At 35.1% G+C, this 19,101-nt stretch overlaps 1 protein-coding gene across 1 annotated transcript in view; it reads left to right on the top strand.

Annotated features, from left to right (window-relative positions):
- The window catches only part of CCDC141 (coiled-coil domain containing 141), a 97,341-nt gene that overhangs the window by 65,927 nt on the left and 12,313 nt on the right, over window positions 1-19,101 (top strand). The window contains 8 exon segments of the mRNA XM_054830244.1: window positions 165-314; window positions 6,597-6,737; window positions 8,649-8,843; window positions 10,459-10,642; window positions 11,821-11,930; window positions 13,604-13,711; window positions 14,414-14,497; window positions 18,195-19,081. Of these exon segments, the coding sequence (XP_054686219.1) occupies window positions 165-314; window positions 6,597-6,737; window positions 8,649-8,843; window positions 10,459-10,642; window positions 11,821-11,930; window positions 13,604-13,711; window positions 14,414-14,497; window positions 18,195-19,081 (1,859 nt within the window).

The following is a 19,101-nucleotide window of genomic DNA, read 5'->3' as shown; positions in this document are numbered from 1 at the left end:
GTGATTGAAACTGCTATGTAGTTGCTCTCATTACAGTAGAGGTTTAATAGTTTACTCTAGCCCACTGGAACCGACTATGCATGTTCTGCCTCAAAATGATACTCATTTTAGATTGGTTAAATCAATACATTTCCTGAGTTTAAGTTTGTCTGTTCCCTGTTTAGAATTGCTTGAATGTTTCTGTAAAGAATCTGAAGCAAGAACTTGCTAGATTTGAGCGTGATAGCATTAACTGGAGCTCCAAAGTTGATAAATATGAGGAAGAACTGTCACAGCATTTCCAACACTGCAGCACTCAAGAGGAGATAAATGAGGTGAGAGAGAGAAATCCCAGTATGTTGAATGACGGTTAAAAGTACTGTTGTGTTTTGTAATATATGTCACTGTTTACCATTCCCCTAGATGCTTCATATGTACACAGAAAAGTTGATTTTCATTTTACAGCAACCTTTGATCCATGCAGCAGGAATAATAATCTGTGGTCCATACCTCTGCAGTTCAGGATTATATAAAGTTGTTGGACTGGCAATAAAATGTTTTCACTGTACCAAGAGGACTGGAAATAGAGCAGCTATAGTTTTTATAGCTTTTCTTTGGCTTTCAACTCTGTCAGTTTCATCTGAAATACATGAGTCTTCAGAATTCTTCCTTATGAAGCTAAAGTTTCAAACAAAAGTAGAATTTACATATATTGCAGTTATAAGGCTATTAGAAAGAACTTTCAGGCTTTTAATAAAAAGTTCGGAATAATTTAGTACTGAACATGTTTTTCAGAAAACCAAGATATGATACTACATTAGAAGAAAAGGAAATGTTCTTTGGCACAAGATATTAGAATTTAGTATTATGGAACTTAGGGAAAATTACTTAGTTAATATGATTATTAATTTAGCATCTTAGTAGGCCAAATATAAATCCACTCGCAACTTAGCAGGTTGAATTGGATAGATGTCTCAGCAAAAATTAATTTGGAAAAAAATTCCATAGAATGTATTTTCTTAGAGTGATCCATTAAAATAAGAGGCTGATGGCCTCTGCACTTGATGTTCTGTAGATCGCACTTCTGTGCATCCATGATGTACAGAAACTGGATTCTTACCTGGAAGGATTTCACACTTATGTTCCCTGTAGTATGAAGCATACGTAGTGGAAACACAGGACACTGAAAATTATATTTTTTTTTTATTTTATGTTTTTCTAAGCAAATCCACACCTGAATAAAGAAAGACTATATTTTCTCAAAATCACCAAGGTAGTGGTGACTGTCCCAACTATTTTTAATGACAAAATTATTGCTTGTATGATTTTTTTCTTTTACAAAATATTTTTTGTGTTTGTGAAAAGTGTCCATTTTCACAAAAAAGGTATTTTAAAATTGAAAGAACATGTGCATCAAAACAGTTGGTGTTTTTTTTTTTAATCTCAGTTACAGTTCTAGTCCCTTGTCAGTTATAAGCTGATTGTGTTTCAGTCTGTGATCTTCAGTGCATCAGTCTCCTGCGATGTAACTTCTTGGCCAATGGTAGGAGGCAACGGGAGCAGCAGGTGGTATAGGAGAAGCACTCTGGCAGAGGGAACCATGCTGTAGAAGAGAATGAAAGCATGAAGTACCTAAACAAGAAGTCCCATTATGCTTTGCAGTGTCATGGCAGAATCAGAATATTTGAGGTTTGAAGTAGTCTGTTTTCACTGAAAACTCCTCAAATTTGCTGAAGAAATATATAATGAGGGCAGGAGAATGTGACTCCTTTCTAAGAATAATTATTTTTCTGTTTTTATTCCTTGTTAGACTTCCAGTGAAAGCAGGAAGTAGAGGAAATAAGCAATCTTCTGTCTCTCAAATTTAAATAAAAAGTGTGTCAGTGACACGTGTTACTTGCCACATGCCCTATATAGCAAAAAATAAATTTTAGCTTCTCATAGTTAATAGATACCCTGTGCAAAATAATTACATAGCATATTTTCAATTACAGTGTTAATTATTGATTTGATTTTATTTTTTCATTTTAAATTGGGAAAGCCATGTTGACTAGTTATGTTAAAACCTGTCATCCCCAAACCTAATTGAATCTTGAATGTAGACTAACTGAACTATACTAATTTGATGTGTGGATACCTTTTTCTTTAGATTTCTTTTCTATTAGATGTTAGCACAGAAGATGTTTCCTAAACAAATACTTGGCTAATGTGCGTGTATACGCATTAATCCACTGCCATTTTTCTTCATTTTTTTCATTAACTATTTATAACTAATTCTGTTTAGTGATCAAAAAACTAAACACTGAACTACTTCAAGAATGTTACTTATGAGTATTTACTTCAGTATTTTAACTTCTCCTAATTTTAACATCAGAAATTAGTCTGAGTATTGCTAGTATCTAGCAGACCTGTCTAAAATAACAATTTCTTTACTATCTACTATGTCTAAGCAAATAAATATTTCATGTGCAAGCTGCAGCTGTTCATAGCTGTCACATAGTACACAGCCAACCAGATAATTTAGCTGTGATTTACCAGTGTACAGAGCAAACTTTAAAGTTGACTGAAAATATTTGGAATTCAGCTGTAAATAAATTAATTTAATGTGATGAATTTAAGTGTGTAAATAAAGCACGTGAGCAAGAGCTTTGATGGTTAGGACTCACTGGTGTTTGAAAATATCCTACTTAGAGGACTTGGCTATCTCCCTGTGTTTGTAATGTATTAGTGCTTCTATAAGAAGCAAGGAAACAAATACTTATCATTGATAGCCAAGGATACGTAGCATGAATTTTGAAAGTCTTAGAGGACAGAAGAGTAAAATGCATGCCTTTTGTGTGCTTTCTCTAATTTAAAGAGAATTTGCAAAGGTCAGAAAAAGGATTTATGCCCTCTGCATCTTTGACAGGTATAAGGAAAGCTCATATGACGTTTGGGATCTGTATTTGCCAGTTTGGGCTTCCTGCTTCACTAACTAGCTTGGGTAGCAGCCTCCGAAGAGGCTCCACTGCGTTACACTGCAATCTTTTGCAATAGAGCTGAGTCAAGCCTCAGATAACTGTAGCTTAATACTACACTGAATCTATTCATGGGATTATAAATGACAGTTATTTACATAGGATAACTTTTGCAATTAAAAAGCTTTTTCTTTAGGTGATCACTTTAAAAATAACATGCATGGCTGCACAAAGCTTGCAACAGAAGAGTAACACCCTGAAGCAGATTCTCAGCTCTCCTCGCTCATCTCACTTCTTTCCTCTTCATCATGTCATTATTTATACAGTTATGGAAAGGTGTGACTGAAAATGTGGATTTTAACCACAGAGCGTAATGAGCTATCTCTGTTCACAAGTGAATAGGAACTGACACTTAGTACATTTCTCACCTTGTAATTTATTTTGATTGTGGTCTTAAGATTTAAAGTAATCATTAATGGCTTGAACAGCACCTTTTCTTTTTTTCTTTCTTTCTTGCTGGCTGGCTGGCTTTGTTTCTGTCTGTTCTTTAATCTTTGCCACTTTGAAAATCTATTTTCAGCAACTCACTTTCATGGGCTATTTTGATTATTAGTGCTATATGTTTTATGTATAAATAAAAAGGCTAACAACGCTGAAGTACCTCCTAGAGTGGCTCAAACAGGAATCAAAGCATTTTACTGGAACTGTACTGTACTGTTAACAAAAACATGTTTAAAGCAGCTTATAACTTGCTTTTACCATTTATTTTGTAGTTGTGTGATAAATCAGAGCAATTGGCAACTAAACCGTTCTCCTCCACTATCATTCTCCACCCATGACAGGCCAACTATAGCTAGGAACAGCTGCCTGATTAATGACTATGACACAATGGACAAGTTATAAAGTTCCATTAAACTTGTGGGCTGAAGTCACTGAAGCTTGTAAGAGTGTATAGTTTCTTTAGTATTTCTCATTTATTTTTTCATAAAATAGTGGAAAACTTAGATAATTTTGATTTCTAAAAATTGGCAGCCATATATCATCCCCGGTACAATTGCTGATGATAACAGGAGTTGTGTACATGCACTCTGAGGCGGTGATGTACAAGTCTGAGCTGAATCTGATTTTTCCACTGAGGCTAAAAGAGAAGAGTGACAGCAGCTGCAGACCTTTGACACATGAGCCATCATATCTGAAACAAGGCGATCTAATTTCACATACTGCTATGAGGAGAGCCTCTGGCCTTATAAATGATCACTAGTCTATGTATGTGCATAAGCCAGTAAAATAAACTGAAATAAACTCTTGCTCATCTCTTCTCTTCCTCAAAATTAAACCAGCAAATAAGGATCTTGTGTTCTGAATGCAAAATATTGTTCTACAGAAGTGGTTTTATTAACAGAGGGCTTTTAGATATTATTATTCTGTGTACTTACGTGGGATAAAAAGCTTAAACTAACTGGAGATCATAGTGCTAGTGATAGAATTCCCTTCCTTTCCATTACACTGAGTGAACACCATCTGTCTATTCACTGCTGAAATCATGTGGCAACACCCCACTAGATGAAACGAAAAATATATCCCTTGACAGATTAACATTAGTGTGTAATAATAATAATAATAAATGATTGATTGCTAGCTGTTCCAATAAGAGTAGCTGTAAAATGAGCATTGATTACTCCCTGGATTCTTTGGCAGAGAAGAAGAGAGCAGCAGGGGGAAGTCTGTAAGACTTTTTAATATGTATTTTTAAAAAGCCTCAAATATATTAACTAAATATCAAATTGTGGATGTGACTCAAACTTGTTAGCACTAATCAGGTAACTTAAGTTCTTTTCATTCATGTATCTGGAGGATCAGACCCTAAAGCACTAGAACTACTGCATTTCTTTCATATGAGTTCCTTTAGATAAATATAATTTTACATAATTTATTCTACATTCTCCTAAAAGCAGATTTTCAACCCAAAGGATGTGAAATTCCCCAAAAATATATTTCAGTCATTTTTGTATTCTTCCATTTCAAGTTTTATGAATTAATTATAAATAAATTGAAAATGTGATCATGGAATTGTAATGTAATTAAAACAGTACCTTTTATAAGGTACCAGAAGTGTATTTTAAGCAGGTTTTTTACTTGTCTGGTTCTGGTATCTGTTGCTTAAAGATATTCAAAACTAACTGCAGTATCTTAAAGGATTTTTTTGCAGTTGTAAATAAAATTGAAAATTACATAGCTTTCAGAGAAAAAATATTGCAAAATATTTTATACTTAAAAAATTCATAGTCCTTTAAAGATAATTTAGCTGACTATGATATGTTTATATAACATTGCTAATGCAAAGAATGACATGTGGTTTCTTAAGGGCACACTTGTAAGAAGACAGGTAAAAAGCAAAACAGGTAATTGGCATTGGAAAAAAAAAGATAAAGAACATAACAACCCTATATTATAACTAGTTCCCATGGTAAATGAACACCGTTTTTTAAATTATGTTGATCATATATGGCTCTTCTTTTTGATGTGTATTAAACCCGTTCTGGTAAATTGGCAATGCATTCGATCCACATGTGTGTAAATGAAAGTGTAGCTTCCTAGAGCTTCATCAGTGTCATTCATATCATTCTGGATTTTTAAAATATTTTGTAGATTAAAGAAAATGTAGCTACAGACCATTTAAGTAAAAAAAAAGAAAAAAATTACAATAAATTTAATATAACTAAATTTATTAGTAGTTATCTCGGATAAGCCCATCTGAACAGTCTTGAAAGGCACATATGCTTCATAATCAGAGCTACTAGTTCATCTTAATTTATATTATTATAAGAATCATTTTCCATAATGTTGAGCTTGCTGCACCAGGTCAGTGCTAACTGGTAATAATACTCTCACATGATACCAAATCTATCTAGCTGTAGTTAGTTGAGGCTTTCTTTGGGTATCTGTTAGGCAGAATTTCAAAGGCAGGTGCTCATATAGTCCACACCTTGATCCTGCAAAGAGCTGGATTCATCTTTGTATGCTGTGAATAATTTTACTAAGATGTTTGGACTAGCATAGTATATAAAATTAAGCCTCTCTCTCACTTCCTTTCAGAAGCAGGGTTCCTGAAAAAAGGCGGGGGGGGGGCACAACCAAAGAAACAACTTGACATAAACTAAATGCTGTATTGTAGGAGAAAAATACTATGAAAAAACACATATCTACTTGTGCAAGCCCAATAAAACTATGTTTTTCTGGAAACTAAGCATGGATATACATTTACAGGGGTACCATTTCCACTACATGGACCAGAGTATGTGAAGGACATCTGCCTCTAGTTAAAATCAATGAAAGCTCTTGGAAAGGATTTTTTCATAGATTGTCTGAGCAAAGATCTCATCCTTTGCCCCAATCCTTTTTTTTTTTGCCCCAGCCATTCTAGGAACAATACTCAGCATTCAGAAGGAAAAAAATGTTAATTTTGTAAGATTATGAGTTCCCACTACTGGAAAGAAATTCTGAGGGAATAAAGATGCTTTATGAGATGGCATAGTATTATTAACTTCTGCATTAAGTTTTCAGTGTTCAGATCATGATCTGTTAAACAGCTCTTGAAAAAACCTGACTTGAAATGTTCTGGTTTCTTTTTTACTAATAAATATGCTTACTCTGTTTCAGCTCAGAGAATCATTTAAGGATCTCAAAAAGAAATTCAACAATTTGAAGTTTAACTATATGAAGAAAACTGAAAAAGCTCGAAATTTGAAAGTACTTAAAATACAGATTCAGCAAGTTGATACGTATGCAGAGAAAATACAGGTAATATTAGAAATTTTAGTCTTAGTAAAGTCTTCACTGGTTGAATTGCTGTGGCCTGTGCCAAGCAGATCAGAGGAGATATAAAAGGCATTGTGAGCTTTCCTGTTACTCAGCTTTATATCCTTCCCCTGTCTCAGTCACTGACTCAGACATTTTTCATTGTTGTGTTCCTTTAATTCTTCCATTTCCTTCAGTGAAATGATCTTATCTCAATTCCTGACTTCTCTGTGTTCACTCCTTTTATCCTCCATTATTCTTCTATTTAATCTTTTATTCTTCTTGCATCTATTCCTTCACAGTATGTGTGACCTAGTCTTCCCTCTCCTTAAAAAAACCCAAAATAAAACAAAAACCCTATCAAAATCAACAAATCAACAATAAATGCACACATATTCCCTCTGGCATCCAACTACTTTCTTGTCTTTCTCATTTCATCATGTAAGTCTTCAGAACCTTTTTCTGCATTCATTGCCTGGAGTTGATCATGCTCATTTTCACCTTAGAACCCTGCTAACCTCACCCATTCTTTACATTCACCAGAAACTCTTCTTCCAAAGCCTCCAATGACCTTTTTAGCTGCCAATCAGAACTAGCACTTTTTGTTTCATTTGCCCTGCCAATCTCTTCCTTCACAACTTTTTAACTTGAAATTTTCAGTAGCTGTTTTTGTTATTTCCTTTGTTGTCATTGTCTATTCATTTTACAACTTTTTTTCTTCTTGTCTTTTTTTTTTTCTCCTTTCTTGGCAATTTCATCTGCAAATTCAAATTACAGAATCATTGATGTTGGAAGGGACCTTGGACATCATCTAGTTGAAATTCCTTCCTCAGAGCAGGGTCAACTACAAAAGGCTGCTCTGTGTCATGTCCAGTTGGGTTTTGAATATCTCCAGGTGTGGAGACCACAACCTCTGTGGGCAAGCTGTTCCACCCTCAGAGTAAAAAAACTGGGTTTTGCTGGGGTTTTTGTTTTGTTTTGATTTTTTTCCGCTTAGGCAGAATGTTCTGTATTTCAGCTGGGGTCCATTGCCTCCATCTTTTCACTAGACACCACTGAGATGAGTCTGGTTCTGTTTTCTTTATTTCCCCCCCCTCCATCATATTTTCATGCACATTTATAAAATCCACCTTGAGCCTTGTCTTCTTCACACTAAAAAAACCTGAGCTTTCTCTGTCCTTGTATGACACATGCTCAGTCACTCAGTCATCTTTGTGGCCCCTTGCCAGATTTGCTCCAGTATGTCCAGGTATTTCTTGTACTGGGGAGCCCAAAGTGGACACAGGACTCCAGATGTAGCCTCTCTATTGCTACGCGGAAGGGAACAATTGCCTCCTTTGACCTGCTAACAACACTATTCCTACCAGTGTATATTCTTAAAAGTGTCTATATGGACACTTCATGAAATACTTTCCTATTTTAAACCAATCTCTTTCTTTCCAAACAAAATCAAGGACCTGTCTTTTTGCATCACTTGTAAAACAACTAGCACAATGAAGTCTTGATCAACTGTCAAGAGTGGTGTTCCCAGGATATAAAATATATAAATATATATACATGTATACCATCTTATCCTAAAACTTACAGGTCATGTTTATGCCGGATAGCATAAAGTACTAGTACGAATACTTGTTCCCCTTGGTCTTTGAGATTATGCTAGATTGTCACTGATGTTGCTTACATCAGCTTTTTAAGCAATATGTTAGTATACTAGGACATAAATAACTATGATGCTTAAATTGACTTGTATTTTGCCAAAGGCTCCAATGGCTTAGTAGTTTTTTTTCCTTTCCAAATTCAATGAAAGTTATTTCAGGACAAGAAGTGTGGGTTTTCTCATGTTTTTTCCTTTTTTGTTCTAAAGATAGAAACATTTTTGTTGTGGTGTTTAACATTGCTACATCTTTTAAACAGATTCTTAAAAAGAAGATGGATAATTTAGAGAAGAAAGTCATTGGCTCTGTAGCAAATGAACCTAATGCTAAAGTTAGAGTCCTCTTAGCGTCAATCAGTGACTTACAAAAACAGCTGAATGACTTTAGCAGAGTTGTGGAGGATTACAAGCAAAATCTGGATCTCGTGGAGCATCTGCAACAGATGATGGAAGAGGTACTAGTAAACCTGAGATCCCCACTGTGGCTTTAATAATGATCCAGCACTGGGATAGATAAAAGTGCTTATAACTACTTCAGGCAAATTCTGTGGCTTCCAAAAGTAGCAGAATGGTAAAAATCTGTATTTTCTTCTATGTTTTCTTTGTAACTTTGTGGAGGTAGGGGGGAAAAACATGCAACTTGACCATATTCTTGCACTGCTATACATACGACTGGGGTCTCCACCTCTACACGACTTTCATAGTGATTCAGCATATCTATGATACTTATGAGCTCATTTTCTCTAAGTATATTCCGAGGCAACACAGAAAGTGCCACAAGGCCCACTTTGATAGCTGTATACCACAAGAGCCAGGTTATCACAATACCCATTTTGTTAGTTGTCAGGAAGAACTGTTTGTGTGGTATGTAATTCTGGAACTGAAATATAAATGTTCATTTACACTTAAAAGCAGTGTATATTTTTTTTTAATAGACTTAATTGTTAAGTATATGGATATTTTTTTTCCTGAACTTCAGTCTAAGTCCTTTCAGAGATTTCTGTAACTTCATTTTAATGTGTCTGAGGACTGCCTAATGCATTCCCTTTTTTTAAAGAAAAAAAATAAATGTTTGTAACAGTATTTTCCCTCTTGCCACATTGTGTTGGTTCATCTGCTGTGAGGCAAGCACATTCCTGTCATCATTATTTATTTTTAGAAATAACACTGTTCATATCTCCAAAGTGATCTAAATGCATGACACATAAATTCCCTTAATGATGGATCACAATACTAAAGTTTTGTTTAAAAGATGTTTTCAGTGTCCAGTGATCTGATCAATGTGTCATTTCATATATCGTTAGCAAAGCAATTTTTTACCATTTGTTGTGCATTTACATTTTTAAACTCCCCATTTACTTTGAGGGAAATAAATTATTTCCTGGAGCTAAAATTTAAGATTGCCTTTTTTTTTTTACTCAGTATAAAGTATCAGCTTTTACTCACCAGTTTTCTTTTAGCAAATAGACACAATGTTAAATACTGACTTTAATGGCAGTTAAAAATGGCAATTGTTAGCTGCTTGCTATAATGATGCAATGCAGATAATGCTGAGTGAACATCAGATTCTATCCTCGTCTGAGTATTGATAACCAAAAATGTTCAGTAAGGGTATGTTTTAAAGGCCATTTTTGTCAGTAAAGAGACTCCTAGCAATTTTAATGGTTGCTGAGACCAAAACCCCTGTTTGCTAGTAGACTAAATCTAAGCAAACTTGCTGCCCTTACAGAGGGCCATGGCCATGAAATGAAGTTTGCAAAATTAGTCAGTTGATGTACATGGTGGAGAGAACTCAGAAATAAAACATTTGTTTGCAGAACCGTTAACTAATAACCTCACCATGCTTGTAAGATGAGCATGGATCTAGTGTTTAAAGAAAATTTAACAGCTATTAATATTTGAAGCAGCATTGGTAATGAAAAAATGCTTTTCAGGTTAAATTCAAATTGGAAAATTTAAGACATACTGTATGCCACCGATTATGGAAAGTCTCAGAATTGTCCAGTCTATTCTACAAAAGCTTCAACAGCTGATAAGAATTCATTATAATGCAGTGTTTTTATCCATCAGAGTCAATTTTGGTTTGAAGATGTGAGTGCAACAGTCGTTAGAGTTGGCAAGTATTCTGCTGAATGCAAAACAAGAGAAGCAATAGAGACTCTCTACAAGCAATTCAATAAATTTATTGAGCCTACAGTGCCTCAACAAGAAGAAAAAATACAGCAGATTATAGACCTCGCTAAACGGTTATATGGTGAGGAGCTGTCTGGTATTGTACTGTGGGGAAAAAAATACTAATAATTTAGGACAGGAGGAAGCAGATTCCTAGATTAGTTCATTTAGGAAGAAAATCCCATGAAGTTTAAAAACCAAATGTTTTAAAATATTGACTGGAGAAGGTGAAGGATTTCAGAACATATTAAAAAATAAAAATATGAAAGTACTTGACAGTCTGGTTTTCTGTATACAGCCTGAGTTCACCTTGAAATCAAAGTGTAAATGTCGTTGTAATATTTATGAGCTTGGAAAATTCACTCAGTGCTGAGTGAATTTTTTGCATTAACACTGAATAACAAGTGGTATTTGATTTCCAACTTTCTTAAGCATCTTAGTAGCAAAAAATGCAGATTGTGTAAATACTGTATTTGCAATTGTATTGATTTGGAACATTGTTGACCAAAAAGAATGAAGGTCAACAAACTTCACATTTTGCTTTTTTTCTTCCACTCATAATGTTTATATACTCAATGAAGTTATTTTATCCAAAGAAGGTGACCGTCCAAATGTGCAAGAATACTGTGTAGCCTATGAATTCAAGTAGTAAATCTGAAGAAATTTCAGAGTCAAACTGTGCTTTTAAATTGTTCTAATTTAGTGTTGAAAAGACTATTTAGAGAGCACAGATCAGGGTTGGGTTTTTTTCCTTCTCTCTCTCTTTTTTTTGTTTTTGTTTACTTTTTCAATATTTTAAACATTCCTATCTGTAAGAAAGGAGCTGACAGAATGGATTCTTGACACCAGCTGATTAGGAATACTGGGAGAAAGAAGCTGTGTTGTGGTTTTTAGATCATTACATGGGAAAAAGCTTCTCCATCCTGCCTTTACATTTCTTATAAGAGGGATGTAAGTGCCTCTTAGCTGTATAATAAGGCAACTAGTTTAGGAGACACTTTATGAGGTCAGCATCTTTTAAAGTAGTATCATTAACCAAATAGAAGTAATTTTGTTCAAGGAGAAGCCTAGCAGAAGGCCTGTAGTGACTATGGGGGCCCATCTCAAGCTAGTAAAAGGTAGGAAACACATTGCTAGGAATCACAGAACTCCTTCAGCAAAACAAAACACAGAAAAATGTAATTATTGTAGTATATTGGGGTTGCAATGTACATTGTTACACATCTATTTGAGGGATTCTGTTCTACTTTCATGTTGTAGGTGTTGAAGAAGGAAAGAAGTATGTTGAAAAAGCCGTATTAAAGCACAAAGAAATCATTAATTCTGTTGATGAGTTGTGTAAATCTCTGAGAGAACTTAAGGAGATTAAGGTATTTTTTTTTTTTTAATCTGGAGAATATATTGCATCTGCATCAACTTGTCAGGCTTAGTGTCTGAATCAGTACTTTTAACTGAGAATCATCTATGGTAGGATGAAACATTTCTGAATTGTTCACTTTTTCATTACCTTAGGTAATGATCGTAATGAATCAATGAAGTGGTACTTGTTTGTGCACTGAACATTCCTCCGAGGTTTCTTTTTCTCAACTTCTTTCAGAACTGTTACTGCTTTCAAGTAACCTTTAGGGGAAAATGTCACAATTTCTTTGAGTATCTAGACAGATACCTTTTTTCATATTTCTTCTTCCCTTGATACTGTAATGTAGGTAACTGCTAGATCTATAAAATGCCGAACAACCTAGCTTGGCTCCCTATTGGAAAAATTGTCCCAAGAAACAAGTTGTGTTAAAACCAAAATAATTTAAATTAGAAGAGCATGGCTTATAACATAAACATTAAAGGGATCAACAACATTTTTAGTTTCATGTTCTGATGAGTGTGCCATGAGTATGGAATGCCATGACTATGAATTGAGTCTCACTTCCTGTCATTTTTAAAGTGTAATACTTAAGGGGAAATGTATTGTGCAATCTTTCCTCATTTTACATGGCTGTTGAATGTCAGAAGAAAACAATTTTTGGATTTTTCAAGTGCAAAATTAAAGACTACTATTTCTTCAGAAAAAAATAGATTGCATAGATCACTGAGAATTTTTCGCTTTTGTTTAATGCTAGAATGGAAAATTAATAATCCAGCATTTTCCTATAAGAACTTATTTAGGACTGTAACTTTTGATTGGACACCTGAATATGTGAAATACACAAAACTGTAACTATAAAACTTTTGGTCTTCCTTATGTTATGCCACTGTGATGTTCTTTGGAATCTGTAGCTTTCTTCCATGACAATTTTAAGGGATTCATGAAGTCTTCATAAAATACAATATGGTTGTCTGGATTTCTGTTATGTGTAAGTACTTTCTAACCAGTTGTGCAGTCTTTGAGGCTTAAGCTGGAAATAATTGTTAGCCAAAAAGAATGGTAAAACTAGCTTATCTAAAGTACAGTTAACTACATTCAGAATGGTTATGGACTGTCCAGATGGGAAGTTGAAGGAGGGAGGAAAATAAGAACAAATGCAAATGCTGCCTGGTGATGTTTTATGCTGAGAACACATACTCCCCTTTCCACATTTTAGACAAATTTGAAAATTTTAGACACTCACAAAACTTTCTTTCCTCCCTAGAACTGTTTTCCTGAAATCCTGATTTTTTTTCTGGATTTGTTATCCTCTTTTTTCCTAATAGTGTAACTTTCTTCATCCTTTCTTTTCCCTTGCTTATGCTGAGTACAAATTGGTTAATATTGCTCAGATTCTTGACCAGCTACTTGGGTTCTTCAGTCTTTGGTGTCCTATACTATCCGTGCCTCAGAAAAGATCCCCTCAGCTTTGAAAAATGTTATCTTTGCTTGTTCAGGAATGCATTAATCAGGCTTTGCTGCATATTTTTGCCATAAGGCATTTACACCTGTGATGATGACAGGTTTTAGATAACATTGCACTTTTTTTCTTACTCTGTTGTAGAGAGCATAAGTCATTGTGTAGCTATCATTTGCTGCCTTCTATTGTGTATAAGCTTACTTAATTTTCTTTTCATGTGGCAGAAAGAGGAGTTTTCTGAAGAGTTGGTTACTGTTCAAAAAGAAGAAAGAAATGGTCAAGAAGTGTGTGAGGCTGTTATTAAAGACAAAGCAGAGGAACAAAAGCAGCAGGTTAGTTAGATTTTTATTTCTTTTTAACTAGAACACTTTTTCTTAAAAGGCTTTAGTATTGCTGGAAAGTTTATTGCTTTTCAATTTTGAAGCCTCCCTTAAGATGAATGTTATCAGTGTAGTCTTGGTCATTTCCCTTTCAATTTTTTTTAGTTACCCATTTGTCTTCTGTCCAATCTGCATATTTTTCCCTATGAATTTTAATTTTTTAGCCTTCATTTTACTTGCCTATGTATCTCTTTTTCTTTTCTAAAATAATATTCTTTTCAGAATCATAGAATGGTTTGGGTGTGAAAGGACCTTAAAGATCACCTAGTTCCAACCCCTCTGCTATGCGCAGGGACACCCTCCACTAGACCAGGTTGCCCAAAGCCCCATCCAACCTGGCCTTGAACACTTCCAGGGAGGGGACATCCACTGGATGGTTCCTCCTTCCTCAAGGGAGAACACATTCTGCTCTCCCCTTTAATGTAAGACTTAAGGGAATATTGGAAGTAAGAGAGGCGACTGCTGTTAGTATTTCGCAGAGCCCTAATATTCCTATAACCTCTAGAGACAAGCTATGAAAGTTCTTGATTTATAAGTAACATGCTATGAGAGAAGCCTTATAGCTCAGAATTTCAACTAAGTAATGATGGAAATTATGTTTTGTTAAATCATTAATCAGGGGAAAAAAGTGGGTTTTAAACATTTTTCTTTCAGATGGCATCAGGTAAATTGCTTACAAATTCAGAAGGTGTTACTGAGAAGAAAAACAATACTCTGTCTCCTACAAACACTAAACAGGTACCTGCGGTTCATGTTGATTTTTTTTTTTTAAATCAAATTGATGGCCATTGTTGTGTACTCTGAAAGGAATTTTACTCCTTAATCCATTGATTCTCAAAAGTGACAGATATTGTTATAGATTGGTGGGCTTTGATTGTCTTCTCATTTACAGTCTTACAAAAATCCAATGCAAAACAAGCACAGAACTACTTCACTTTTGCAACAGTGTGAATAATAGGAAGGAAGTCATGGCAAAAACACAATGGAACACAACTACAGCTGTCAGCAGTTAAGTATGACATCATGTCACAGATAATCTGCTGTACTGTTGGTACGACACTATACATCAAATAAATAACAGAACTCGACATCAAATAGTCATCTTCACCCCCACCTCAAAACACTTAAGTTATATTTCAGTTGCCAAAATTCCGTGCAGCAGAGATCATAAATAAGTTGCAACATATGGGTTGCATGTTGAGGACAATACACAAAAGGAAATTAGATAGTGAAAGACTGGGTATGCATTTAGAATGATAAAAATCCTAACAGACAAACATATTTTTCTCATGGATATACGGTAAATGTGTCTGAAAGGTTCCAAATTGTCAATGAATAAATGTAGTCTTAGAAATACAGGCAATACAAAACCAGACCTACATTTTATGAAATTAATTGCTTTAGCTTAAAGAACATTTTGAAGCCTTAGGATCCTGGATGTAAAAGTAAATAATTTACTATGTGAAATATTCTGGTCAGTTGGAGTGGGTGATAATATCTTTAAGTCCGTAGAAAGATAGGATACATTAGTAATTGATTTAGAGCTCTAAAATTTTTATTTTGTAAGCTGATAACATAGACTAATACTACAAGACATTAAATTTGTGATGTTCTGTAGAAATTCAAGTAATGGTAACATTCCTTTCAGTTCAATACAGACTGTCCTATGATCTGCTGATGAGCCAAAATTGAGCCTAATTAATCTTGTTACCTCCATTCCAAGTCAATGGGAGTTTCACCATTGACTTGGAGCCCAGATTTCACTCAAAATTTTGTGTGTTCCAAAAAGCCACCCTCAGGAGAATCATCTCACCCAGTTGATGTCCATACCGCTATTTCCTGTTTTACTAAGCCACAGCTTTGTCAGTCCTTGCCTAGACTGTGCGTCAGCTGCCAAGGGGAGAAGTCAAGGATATGTGAAACAGCAAATTATCAGATGTGAAGTATGGCAGCTATAATTTCTCCACCCTTTTCATCACTCCATACTTCATTTAAAAAAGCAGCAGGTTCTTCTCACTAGACCTTTTCTGTCTTCCATTTCCATCCTTTGAGGAAAGACCTGACTCACCTCCAGCCCCCCTCGTCTAGTGGGCCACCAATATGTAATTTTGTCTATATTTCTGCAAGCTAGTTTTTCCAGTATTAATTTGCTTCAGTAATAAACATCACTCTCTAAAAAGTGGCCTAAACTTTCTCATGGCACATTCATCCTCATGCTTCTTTGATCCTAGGTGTCACACCAGCGCTGAAAGTCCTCATGCTGCCAAAGCCTGTCTGACAGCTTGCTCACTCACTGCCCACCTGTCATTCTTTTCCCCAGCATTTTCCCCACCATCATTTTCCAGCAATTTCTGAAATAACTGTTCAATTCTGTGATCTCCAGATGAGGTGACCATGAAACTGACAGCACATCTCTGCACTAAGATCCTAGATTAGTCACTGGAAGATGCCTACGTTGTTGTAGCCTTCTCGTAGTTACCCAAATGTATGCCACTGTGTGTACGTGTGTGTAGACTCCTCAATAGACAGAATGAATTTGGACCATTGATTTCATTCAGACAGTAGAGACTGGCTATTCAGAAATTTTGACCTATGTTTTTTAAATATACCTGCTCAGAATTTAACATTCTAAAGAATTTTTCAACTTCTTAATCTTTAATCAAATTTGTTTTATTAAATTTTTTAGTGCAAGTCAGAACAAACCAGCCAGAATTTGCTACTGAAGTGCCTATTAAAGCTTCATCTAAGAAAGACTTGCAAATTTGGTCAGGCTTAAAACCAAGAGAGTTACTTAGAACAATGCTGATAAGGTTAAAAGAGCTGGGTGACAGTGAAATTTACAAAGCCTAGGAAAAATATATTGTACGAGTGTATTGGAATTAATCCCTAAAAATAACAGTTTCTTAGGAATAGTTCACAATTAGAACCTCAATTAAAAAAAAAAAATTGAATCTGTGCAGAGGGAAGAAGTAACTTAGTATTTATTATTTTCTGAGTAACTGGAAAGGGGAAGAATTGACACATTTCACCAAAGTGGAAAGTCAGTTATAACTTATCATGTTTATATCCATTATATATTGATACTGAAAGACACTTTGTGGGTCAGAGTTCATCAAGGGATGCTTGTGGAAAACACATTTAATACCCAACCTTAAACTTTGTCTTACAACTGAATTGAATTATTTAGTAAAATAGACACAGTAAAATCCCAACTTTTGTCCAGTCATTCATTCGTGGATCTGGCATGAATCGCATGGCTTTGAAATAACAAATGTAATAACTTGGAGAAACATCTATGTTAAAACTACCATGTCTACAGGACCAGGGCACATGTGAGGTTCTATTACTTCTTTTTATTTTTATTTTGTTAATTTTAATGATTAGGTTGTATTTGGAGCAATAAAGCAAAAAGAAAGCTGAAACAAAAGTGCTGCTGCACTTTTGTACTGGATGCTGCCCAAGAGACGTGGTTGGGAAAGCAATGACATCCAGTGTATCACCCAGTTGATTTGAGTGAACAGTTTATAGGTGATAGAAACATTGCTTAGTAATTTACATATTTTTGTATAGAATTCAACAATGAGAGAATACCATAAGAAAACATATGAACACCTTTGCTGAGAGCTGTGGCACAAATGAAATAAGCCTGAATATATGATTACACATTTCTATAAAAATCAAGGGGCAGATAGGTAATTAATAAATCAGATAAGGTCTTTGATACTTTGCGATTAAAATTAATGCACTCGTGCCACATCCAATTCTTTTTGAAACATGATGAGAGGGATTTTTTTATTTTATTCTGGATCCAAGAAAATATAAAAATAATTTTAACAGTGTTTTCTGTTAATGTTTGGACAAGGTCTTGAAACAGCTGGCAAAATTAAGGGAAATATAAAATGCTTGGAAAATATCTTAAAGATGTTGGTTTAATTCTGTAAATCTCGAACATGATTGTTGACTCTTTCTCAGAGAATCAAAGTCCAATAATTTGGCTGTTAATATGTTTTTATTTCTATGTAACTGTTTCTCATTTAGATGTAATTAGGCCACCTCCTCCTCCACCTTCCCCTTGCAAATGCTCTTTATAAACAGCACCTATGGGATATCCACATGTTGTCCTTTGTTTATAGAAAGGGGCACTTCTTATTTTATTGTTACTGTTTAATAAATGCTTATATATAATTATAATATCTGCTAGAAGCTATTCAGTTTGAAATTCCAGTTAGCGGCTGCAAAATTTTCTGAGAAATTATCCTTTTCCACGTATTTCCTCTTGCTTCTCAGAATACATTAAGCTTAGTTCGACTAATAATTAACAATTATTGTTGCTAGCTTCTGCATGAAAAGGGGATGCATAAAATGATAATTCATTCTCTCTCTGTTTTTCTTTTTCTTCTTCTTTTCCTTCTCTTCTTTCCCCTCCTAATTTAAGGAGGGGAATAGATTGGCTGATATTCCAATCATCTGTCCAGCTGGTGAGGATCTTGTTTCACAGGATACAGAGCTGTCATCTTCAGCCAAAGAGGATAGTTTACAGACTGAACTCCTGGCAGAAGAAATACCCTCCGGAGATGAATATGAGTGTATATCACCTGATGATATCTCTTTGCCACCGCTTTCTGAGACACCAGAATCCAACCTATTACATTCTGAAACAGAGCTAGAAGAGCAATGCTGTTGTAGTTCTCATAGTCTGCATGTCAGTTCCTATAGCTTGCAAATGCAGAAAAACACTAGTATTAAAAAAGTGACGGAAGCATCTGATTTCTTAACAAATTCTGCTTATGCTGATGCTGCAAATAATAGAATGGAAAGCCCATCAGATCAGTTTGAGAAGTTTTGTATCTCTTCAACAGGTTCTAGTCCAAAAGTCAGAGCAGTATCTCCTTTGACTTGTTGCTTACAAGGAATATCTGAAGCTAGCACTGCTTCCTGCACTAGAAATACCAAGCCAGTATATAGCATGATGACTGAAGTGTGCAAAACACATTTACAACACCTTGAACTTTGTAAAAGCATGGCAGAAACACAGGAACAATTGCATGACTTGAATAACTGTACTAAAACCCAGGACAGGCTGCATGCTGTGCCTGATGCATTCTCAGGTTTCGTGTTTCAATCAGACGCCACCAGAAGCTGTCAGAGGCAGATGGTTACCCAAGAAGAGATTAAAAGTTCATCAGAAAAGAACAGCATGGCCAGCCTAACTGGACAGGCGCCTAATTTCTCCCAGCTTCTGTCTAACAAAACCGTCATGGAAGGTTCTCCAGTAACTTTGGAAGTAGAAGTAACGGGATTCCCAGAGCCTACACTGACATGGTGGGTAGCTTATAATGAGG

This window comes from Grus americana, chromosome 6 (genome assembly GCF_028858705.1).
Source record: "Grus americana isolate bGruAme1 chromosome 6, bGruAme1.mat, whole genome shotgun sequence".
In the NCBI taxonomy this organism is placed as follows: Eukaryota; Metazoa; Chordata; class Aves; order Gruiformes; family Gruidae; genus Grus; species Grus americana.
Note: the sequence above shows the minus strand (reverse complement) of the source record. Positions and strands in the feature narration are given on the sequence as shown.